The 10,835-nt window shown below is 39.1% G+C and overlaps 1 protein-coding gene across 1 annotated transcript in view; it reads left to right on the top strand.

The window, feature by feature from the left end:
- Positions 1-237: 237 nt before the first annotated feature.
- Positions 238-10,835, top strand: part of LOC149300691 (acyloxyacyl hydrolase-like) — a 34,151-nt gene continuing 23,553 nt past the window's right edge. The window contains exons 1-7 of the mRNA XM_089484755.1: positions 238-385; positions 4,943-5,038; positions 5,491-5,557; positions 6,754-6,853; positions 9,195-9,257; positions 9,857-9,939; positions 10,689-10,737. Of these exons, the coding sequence (XP_089340881.1) occupies positions 238-385; positions 4,943-5,038; positions 5,491-5,557; positions 6,754-6,853; positions 9,195-9,257; positions 9,857-9,939; positions 10,689-10,737 (606 nt within the window). The remainder of the gene's footprint in view (positions 386-4,942; positions 5,039-5,490; positions 5,558-6,753; positions 6,854-9,194; positions 9,258-9,856; positions 9,940-10,688; positions 10,738-10,835) is intronic.

The raw sequence follows: 10,835 nt of genomic DNA, 5'->3' as shown, positions 1-10,835 counted from the left end.
ACATAGTGTTTCTTTTTTATCTTACACAGTATCAGTCTTGTGCAATAAACAGGGAACTTAAACACCTTTGTTGGTATTAACGTGGAGGAAAATATATGCGGTACATTGCTTTGGGGTTTTTTGTGTAATTTCCTGGTGATTCTTGCAAACCATGTGACTAAATGATTAGCATTCTGTGCCTACTGTGTGAATATTTCCCTACACTCAGTCATATGACATGCAGCTCTATTGGAGAAGATGAGGCCTCACACCCCAGCTTGTCTCCTACTGATTTTTCTTATTCTTTTTGGACCAAGTTGCTCCTTCAAGTTACGACATGAGCATTTGGACCAGAATCAGAACCTTGAACCAAAGTTCAGACTCCGGAGAAGCAGTACTTGCGTTGGTATGTAGAGTTTAAACATGTCACAAAACTTCAACAGGCAATAGATTTTATGGGAAACAAGCCATTAAAACTATATATATATATATATATGAACTGCATTAACTCTTTCAAGGTTCAGTGTTTTTCCTATGTCTTTCTTTAATTGTTATATCTCTCTTTCTTGTTTAGTGTATTCACAAAAATTATGCATTTTTGTTCCAAGACAAGTCGTATTTATGTATGTAAGACATTATTTTTTTATGAAAACATTTTAAGAACGTATATATAAAATAAACTATCAGCACCTCTGTTTAACCCTAAACCTAATCCTATCTAACTAATCCTCCACTAACTAACTCCTACCACACTTACTACCCAATATTCATGTAAACATGCATATAAAAAAAAAAAACCACTGAAACAAACCTTGTACGTGTTGAAGAAACCAATGGACGCCTATCCCGACCTGACACACTAACTCTTGAGACTGTTTCTTTGTTTGTATGTGGGAGTTCCTCATAAAGAAACACTGATTTTCAATGCCATCTCCTCTCCATCTGCTCCTGTGGTTTTAGGGTACTCATGGCTTTAGCTGGAAACCCCCATATTTGACTGGTCTTCTCAAGATATTATTTTCTGGCATTGCATCTCTAGTATTTCATACCAACTACTCTGGGTTGGTAGCTACTTTATCCGTCAATAGTTCATTGAAACCCCTGCAGTATCAGGAGTATGTTGTGTTTCCACCTCACCATGTTTATGACTGCCCCATAGATTTATTGCTGGGCACTGTACTACCTTGGTGTAGAATTTACTAGACTTGTGCATTCGTCTTCGGGCGAACATGAAAACGAACACGAAGACGAAACAGCGGCGGTAAAACGTAGGCGAAGACGAAGACGCACACCACGAAGATCTTCGTGATCGTCTTCGTCTACCATTCTTCCCCCCCACTTCTAACTTACCTTGTCTTCGCGGCAGTTCATGGAAGTGGAAATCCGCAGGTTCGCGGTCACGGGTTACAGGGCAGTGCGAATGAGCCTATTGGTCGCCTACAAGACCCTGCAGGTGACCATTAGGCTCACTCACACGGCCTTTGTAAGTTGTAACCCCTGACAGCGAACCTATGGATTTCCGCTCCCGTTAACCCCTCCGTTAGATAACGGGAGCGGAAATCCGTAGGTTAAAGGGCCGTGCAAGCGACCAACAGAGTCGCTCGTACAGACTTTTAAAACCCCAATGCTGCAACTTACCCTGCAGATCCCACTGGTCTCCCTCCCTGTTCAATTAGTTAAATGTCCGTACGAGCGACTTTATTGGTCGCCCGTACGGACATTTAACTGATAGAACAGGGAGGCCAGTGGGATCTGCAGGGTAAGTTACGGCACCAGGAGTTTAACAGTCTGTACGAGCGACCCTATTGGTGGCCAGCAGGGGCCTCGTCTGCCATCAACCAATGGCAGACGAGCCCCCTGCTGACGACCAATAGAATTGCTCATACGTACATTTAAACTCCAGAGCTGCGTTAACCCCTTGTTAACCCCTTAACCGGGAAAACGAAGAAAAAACGAACACGAAGAATGTCCACGAATATTCGCCCGAAGAGAAGACAGGACCAGGCGAATATTCGCGGAATACGAAGATTTTTTTCCCCCCGAAGACGAGCACAAAGACGAACACGAAAAGCCCCCTGGTGCCCAAGTCTAGTATGTACATAGGAGGGGGACTTTCACAGATCCTAGCATACAGAATGTAGACTAACCTGGCAAGTTCTACCAAACCCCTGGTGCCCAAGTCTACAATTTACCCATTATCCTCTGCCAAGATTGAAGGTTTCATACACAGCGCCACATCTCCTGCGGTTGCTGGATTATTTTTTGTGTCCAAATTGGACAGTGGACTCAGACCTTGTATTCACTACATGGCTAATACGGTACGACCGTGTTACCGTTAAAAATACCTACCCCCTTCCGCTTATTTCTGAATTGTTTGATAGACTCAAGAGGTCCAAGTTATTCACTTAATTGGATCTATGAGGTGCCTATAATCTTGCACGCATACAGCAGTTTGTAAACGACAGTTTCAGAGACTATTTACATGAATTCTTTATGTTCGACATCCTGATTCATTCTTCCAACCTACCTTCGCACCAGGAACAAGTTAAGAAAGTATTACGTACGTTAAGGGAGAATAGTCTTTATGCAAAGCTCAAAAAATACAAGTGAGGTATCCAAAGTGACATTTCTGAGATACGTCACCAGTGCCACTGGTTTCAAGGTACAATATGTAAAACTCCAGGCTGTACTTCAATGGCCTCAACCCCGTGGAGTGTGAACCTATTACAGCTATTTCAATGGTTTGCAAATTATTACCAGCGGTTCATCCAAAATTTGAAGGTCCACTTCCGCATCTTCTCTCGTCTACCTTCTGTCTTTCATCTTATCTCTATTTTTATCCAATCGGGGTAGAGAGGACGTCAGCAAAAGCACCACAATCCAGCCCAAATCGTGGTGCTTTCACTGATGTCCTCTCTCCGATTGGAAGCTCTATACAGTATATTGGAGGATATATGGAAATACAGTGGGGCAAAAAAGTATTTAGTCAGCCACCAATTGTGCAAGTTCTCCCATTTACAAAGATGAGAGGCCTGCAATTTTCACCATAGGTACACTTCAACTATGAGAGACAGAATGAGACAACAAAGTCCATAAATCACATTGTCTGATTTTTAAAGAATTTATTTGCAAATTATGGTGGAAAATAAATATTTGGTCAATAATAAAAGTTCATATCAATACTTTGTTATATACCCTTTGTTGGTAATGACAGAGGTCAAACGTTTTCTGTAAGTCTTCACAAGGTTTTCACACACTGTTGCTGGTATTTTGGACCATTCCTCCATGCAGATCTCCTCTAGAGCAGTGATGTTTTGGGGCTGTCGCTGGGCAACACGGACTTTCAACTCCCTCCAAAGGTTTTCTATGGGGTTGAGATCTGGAGACTGGCTAGGCCACTCCAGGACCTTGAAATGCTACTTATGAAGCCACTCCTTCGTTGCCCAGTGGTGTGTTTGGGATCATTGTCATGCTGAAAGACCTTGCCACGTTTCATCTTCAATGCCCTTGAGGATGGAAGGAGGTTTTCACTCAAAATCTCACGATACATGGCCCCATTCATTCTTTCCCTTACACGGATCAGTCGTCCTGGTCCCTTTGCAGAAAAACAGCCCCAAAGCATGATGTTTCCACCCCCATGCTTCACTGTAGGTATGGTGTTCTTTGGATGCAACTCAGCATTTTTTCTCCTCCAAACACAACGAGTTGAGTTTCTACCAAAAAGTTCTACCTTGGTTTCATCTGACCATATGACATTCGCCCAATCCTCTTCTGTATCATCCAAATGCTCTCTAGCAAACTTCAGACGGGCCCGGACATGTACTGGCTTAAGCAGGGGGACACATCTGGCACTGCATGATTTGAGTGCCTGGAAGCGTAGTGTGTTACTGATGGTAGCCTTTGTTACTTTGGTCCCAACTCTCTGCAGGTCATTCACTAGGTCCCAAAACCCCACTCTGGCCAAGACCAAAGAGCTGGGATTAACAGGGAAGAGTTCTTGGATTTTTGCTCACTGTTCTTGTGTTCATTTTGACACCACGGGGTGAGATCTTGCGTGGAGCCCCAGATCGAGGGAGATTATCAGTGGTTCTGTAGGTCTTCCATTTTTTAATAATTGCTCCCACAGTTGATTTCTTCACACCAAGCTGCTTGCCTATTGCAGATTCAGTCTTCCCAGCCTGGTGCAGGTCTACAATTTTGTTTCTGGTGTCCTTCGACAGCTCTTTGGTCTTGGCCATAGTGGGGTTTGGAGTGTGACTGTTTGAGGTTGTGGACAGGTATCTTTTATACTGATAACAACTTCAAACAGGTGCCATTAATACAGGTAACTAATGGAGGACAGAGGAGACTCTTAAGGAAGATGTTACAGGTCTGTGAGAGCCAGATATCATTCTTGTTTGTAGGTGACCAAATACTTATTTTACCGAGGAATTTACCAATGAATTCATTAGAAATCCTACAATGTGATTTCCTGTATTCTTTCCCCCCCCCATTCTGTCTCTCATAGTTGAAGTGTACCTATGGTGAAAATTACAGGCCTCTCTCATCTTTTTAAGTGGGAGAACTTGCACAATTGGTGGCTGACTAAATACTTTTTTGCCCCACTGTAAATATATTATATATAAAAAAAAAAAGCAAAACATATTTTCGTGACCAGTATGGTTAGTGAAATATGTAAATTATTTATAAGCCCTATAAAAATTTGATTATGCCACTTATTCAACCACAGGGTACTTGGTAAAAGGACAAGGGGCCCGAACAAACTAAAACAGACCCACAAGCTCATAATTTTGAATTGAAGTGTGATAAATAGACCTCTTCTTTAGCCCCTTGTTCAAAAGTGTTGCAATAATATATAAATTGTCATACCGTGTAATATATGGATTACCTGACTAGAAAATAGCCTTTTTGTTCCAGTTAACACTGAGTGGTTATCTGTATTTTGTTTTCTTGGTCATTCCAGGTTGTGTTCTTCTAGTGTCCATAACTGAACAGCTTGCTCAAGTACACAACAGTTCCATACAGGAGGCCATGGTCTTACTGTGTTCCTACTTGCCAAGTAAGTAACTTTCCTAAAATTACCAATGTATGTATGTTTTCCTCAGGAGGACTAACATTAAGAACTACGGTGAAGCAGAAACAACTAGGCTAATTCGGTGTATAAACAATGCAGCATTTTAGGCCAGTGTTGTAGTATAGAGAACAAAAAGCTTAAGCCTTCTATACCTCATAAACTATAAAGAGAAAACAAAATCGATTACAGTACCATATTTAGGGGCCGCACTTTAGAAGTCTACGTTTTGCTGAATATTAGCTATACTAAAATGTCCTTTCTCTGCACTGTTAACCAACTAAAGTGAATATATTGGCCATCTTTGGCGTTATTTAGCAGCTCTGTCAAACTGCCAAGAGTGTTTACTTTGCTCTTTTGTAAGCATGATAGATACAAATAATCTAGTAAATATAAATACCACATAACAGAAGATAATTTCTTTTTGTTTTTTTTTGCAGGTGAACCAAATTTAAGTGGTATATGTGCCTTGTTAATTGAACTGTTTGGATCAGACCTAATCAAGTTGTAAGTATCATTGAACAGTTAGTTGAACAGTGGCAGATTTTAGTATTGTTCATTAAAATTACATATAACTTGTGCTTGTTTCAGAGTAGCACAGGAAGAATTATCGAATCATTTCCCTGCCCTAAAGCCTTTTACCTTTTCTTCACTTCCACTTTCCAAAGGCACCCTGAACAAATATCAAACAATCAGTAACTTAACAATAGGAGGAGAGAGATAGTTAATGCAGAGGTATAGTCTTACAGTTCTTGGGGACAGGGATTCTTATAATCTATATAGATTCTATATATTTTATAATAATTTTACACAATATAATCTAAATATAAAAGTTAATAAAAGATAAAAAGATAATCTAAAGGGAAGACATGACTAACCTGAGACAGAACCCCCTGATACCCTGACTGGGTACCTCTGCTTCCTAGCTCTTACAAGAACTGTATACGGGCACACTCCAACGCACCAACTCTCCAGTCACCCAACTCACTAGCCAAAGCGTAATGCAGGGTGAAGTACAAGAACTGTTTATTCACACACCGGGTTTTATGCAGACATAAATGAATTATCAACATAGTGGAATACAATGGGGGGAGGGGGGTAAGGACTGACTTAAACAACATATTAATGCACCAGTGGGGGGGAGACATTAAACTGAAACAATGGCTTGTCACTCCCTGGTTGCATACCCTGGCTGTCAGCAAGTGATGAGATAATATACTTCTGGGGGTAGCTGAAAACATGGGGAGACACAAGGAAAAGTAATTGCACAATATCATCTGTGTTGGCAAAGTACAGGACCAATCCCAAATCAATATCAGCACAACAGTCCTCAGAGTCTCTAATATTTAGGAAATATGGTAAAACCTGCACCAGGGAGAAAATCAGTAGAAATTGACCCTCTGTACCTACACAGAAGTCTTTACAAGGCCAGGGCCCATAGTCGGTAGGGAGGAGGCTGGCTCCCAGGCCTCCCCAGGGGCCGCAGTGATGGAGGCCTCTGTCACAACTTTTTGGCAGTTCTTTGATATATTGGTGATTTGTTCCATAGGTCTTTTTTAATTGTTTTTTTAACTTTGTTTCTTTAAAATGGGCACTTTCCAGCTCCTATATTGTCATCACAATGACACGATATTCCTCATGTCCCAATTCAACTTTGAGACCATGGATACAATATGTTCTTGTGTTTTGTATTTTGTTTACAGGCTCAATTATAAATGGAATGGTGATATAGTATGTCACGCCCTGAAGTTGTGCAATAATGTTCCAGGGGAGCCCATTTGTCACCTATACCAAATGCCAAAGGTAAAACTCAAAAGAGAGAGAAATGCGGGGCACTTGAGTTTCCCGCACATTCCTAGAAATTCATCACCACCTACAAAACATATTATTATATCTATTATGTAATAAAAGGTTTAGCTGTAACATATTAATCAGTAAACTATGAACCTGAAAGTGGAACATTATAAATCTTAAGTTAAAAAGAATGATTTTAAAAGGAAATTCTACTGTTCTTAAAGGGCCAATCCAGTCATTATATCCTTTTTAATGCATAGGATAGCCAAGCAAAATGTTATTTCATAATATGGTAAAAAAATGTCCTCGTATTATATGCAGGCTAAAAAAATGTTGAAGTTAACCTGTGTGTGTGGGTTATAAAACCACAAAGACAGTTATTCTTAGTTAATGTGTGGTTTTGTGTCATTTAACATACCGGAACTCATTATATTCAAGTGAAAACATATTTTAAAACTAAGGCTCTGTGACAAAGACTAATAGACTGTATAATTGCATGATGGGTTATTTTTAATTGGTTTCCATACATGACAGTATATCAGTGTAACAAAATAACCTTCTTCTTTCAGCAGCATATCAAGTACATTTTAGTTAAAGGGACACTCTAGCCGTCAAATGCACTTTAATGCAGCCATAATATGTGCCTTTAAATGTTTGTGGTGCTCCTTGCAAATTCAATGATATGCATTTGCCCCTCTTGTCATACAAAAGATTGTTTGAGCTCCCTGTGCGTATGCACAAAAATCCTTTTGCAGGTTAAATTAATGCATATTAAAGTACTTAGTGTACTGGAGTGTCCCTTTTAAACCATGGCAAAGCACTGTCACAATATTAAAGTCACAGTTAGGGCCTAACATGTCTAATTTCCTTCATTTGCCATGACCAGAGCTTGGCAAAACTCTGCTTGCCTGGGTTATAGTTTCCAGTCTCCAGAGAGGGGAGTGCATTTGGTCACACTCACTCCTATCCAAGTTCAATCCATTACCTTTTCAAGTGGGGCTAACCCTGCCCCTATACACTGTTACCCCCCACATCCCTTCCTGCCTTCCATAAGAAGCAGGAGATGGGGAGCAGCCAGCCCTAGGATGTTCCCCGTTATGGAGTGGATCCCTCACTAAAAAGTACTTTGAAGTCCCAAGAGGGAATTTGCAACACACTTCTGATTTAGACCTGCATTATGTTAGTAGACTTTGGAAGCCTCTAGTGATTGTTTATAACTAAGTAGTTCCCATGTGCAGATGTTGAAACAAATAAGGAAAGGCACCCAATTGACTTAACAGCAAGATGACAGTTCCACACAAAGTATAGAAAACAGGATTTTTTTATATCATGACAAAAACCCTAGAAAAAGGATCATGGACAATATGCATTGTGGCAACTCCTTTCTTAAATTAGCACTGTGTGGCACTAAGGTCTATTTCTATTTTTTCTACTCTATATTCCATCTAATACTCAGCGTCCCCATAGACCCTATAAAACCAGTCTTCCTCCACACTTACATTATAGCTTATATTTTGTAGGTTGTATGAAACTAAGTGCTATGGTATTCCTTTTTTAAGGCGGATCGTCACAATTCTATCGTCACTAATAAAACAGCTTCTTGCAAACTGATGACAGTCATCTCGAAAATTAACGAGGTTGAATAGAACAAATTCAATTCTTTTTGTGTTAGTGCTATGTGTCAGAGATGTTCTCAGAAATATGAACTGTTCTTTGGTCACCCTGAGATACATTGTAAAGCTGCCAAAATATGAAAACCAAGAAGGATCTTTTATTTGAGGTATTTTGCAGACAAGGATGAAAAACAAATATCTAATTAAAACAACACATAGACATATACTTATATCATTAGAAAAGACGGGTTTCACAAAGCAGCAGACTAGGGAGCAGGTGAACAATTTAAATACAACCTCTTTTCAAAATGGTAGTCAAATTGAAAGTCAACAAACATATGCACAGTTCTCTGCTATGTTTACGGCATACCTCCTTTCATATATAATGTTTAAAAGGTGGAAAACACCACTCATTTATATAATTAATCATCTTGAGACGATAGGGCCATAAACCATGGCCGACGTGTGGTTAGCAGGGGTCGGGGTAGGAGAGTTTTGCACAACGAATGAGGTGATTAAGGATTGCACTGCGTGAGGACAATAAGTGGTGGGAAGTTTAAGTATTTATGTATGCGTATAGCCGTTTAAGCCAATGCTGTCATGGCTCCCTTCCAAGTAGAGATTGCCTTCCTGTTGTGAAACCCTAAGTACTGCAACATGAAAAAGCGAGCATTAATTAAACAATAAAAGAGGATATTGGGCAGCAAACACAATTGTTTTCTTTTCTTTCTTTAAAGGGTGGGTTAAAGAGGGCCTTCAAGGAAGCAGAGAAGATCGTTATGCAGTCCAACACGGTCATGGTAAAGTTAAAGAATGTGCTACTTAAACACTGTTAATTATCAGAGTACCTCAAAGCTATATGTAAAACCCAGAAAAAGGAATCACTTGAAGTTGCTTAATAAATAATAATTATTTTATCGTAGCACAACAGCAAATGTACTTTAAAGAATTGGGATGTCTCCAGTGGCACCCATTCTACAAACATTTGTATATCTAAGGTCATCAGAGAAATAGATCCCAGATATACTGGGATCCAAGACAGACTACACATTCAGAACTGTCAGAAATATGATAGAATGATAATTCTCTATAAAAAAAATATTTTTGTACATTGATTGTATAATTAGAAAGGAATATGTAACACAAACACTTTCAAAATGAGAGCAGCCCATTACACACAGCTGTTATTTTAAGCTGTATCGCCTCTATTTAATCAGTGCTATAACCGTAACTGCTAATATCGCCATACACCTGCATTGGTTATTTTAACCAGTAGACACCTAAATTTTAGGAAGTAATTTGTTGTGTTTTTTTTTTTGTTTTTTTTAATTCAATCACATTTACTAATATACCACTATTTCTGGAAGGTAAATTTGTTTCTTTTTTTTTTTAACCACAGAAAAACGCAGATGTCATTTCTGATGTTTTCCTCAAGTTGTGCTCCCTTCCAATTTTACGAAGTATCTGTGAAACAATGGAATCGTGAGTGTTAACATGAATAATTGGAGCGTAGCAGTATATTGTCTTATCCATATTACTTCTGGATCAGTGCAATGCGCACAATCTATGCAGTTAGAATTCACGTGCGATTGTGATTGTTCAGAATGCATGAAATATTCCCGAAAGATTTTGATAATTGATGTTACAAATGCATTCATTCCTACGATAAGCCATCAAGATAACTTCAAAAAAGTTCTCTACATCCTACTACCTAAATTACTTTTTTATTTTTCATTGTGGGAGATGAGTACAGGAAATAGAAAAATGAATCAAGATGAAGCAATTTGCTAGATAAAGGATTTTTTGGAAGCTATATCAATTTATGTCGATGTTCTTCATTTGTCTTTTTCAGAAAATCTCTAGTAGAATAAAATATTACAGCAGACTTGCCTAAAACAAACATGTATTAATCACTTTTGAAGACACTAAATAAGAGCATCCCTGCAAGTAAGCAATTCAACTATTAGGGTACAAATCCCCAAAAAAGGATTGCTAACTCCTCAATACACTTGCATGTCCATCTCATAATCTCAACTGATTCCATGTCTAAACTCCTACACCGCTTACAAAACCAAAGGAAAATCATTATTTGATGTTAGTGTAGCAATTATGATACCTTTTCATAACCACTAAGCCAAGTATAAGAATAGGCATGTATTGTCTCTGCCACAATAATATTATTTTAATTGTATGGATAAGATTTATGTTAATTCTTTGCCTAATTTTGTAAGGTCAGTGCCACTGGAAGATTTTGACCACGACAACTTTAGTTTTTTTCCGGTAAGTAAATCATGTGATAAGGTCAGTAAGTTCTTGTTAGCTTAATAGGCTACCGTTCATTGTCCTGAGTGCTGGGGAGTTAACAGATATCTTCTCCT

Source organism: Sceloporus occidentalis, unplaced genomic scaffold, assembly GCF_023333645.1.
Source record: "Sceloporus occidentalis isolate IW3139 unplaced genomic scaffold, rSceOcc1.0.p SCAF_23, whole genome shotgun sequence".
Classification (NCBI taxonomy): Eukaryota; Metazoa; Chordata; class Lepidosauria; order Squamata; family Phrynosomatidae; genus Sceloporus; species Sceloporus occidentalis.
This window is presented reverse-complemented; position numbering and strand designations above follow the sequence as displayed.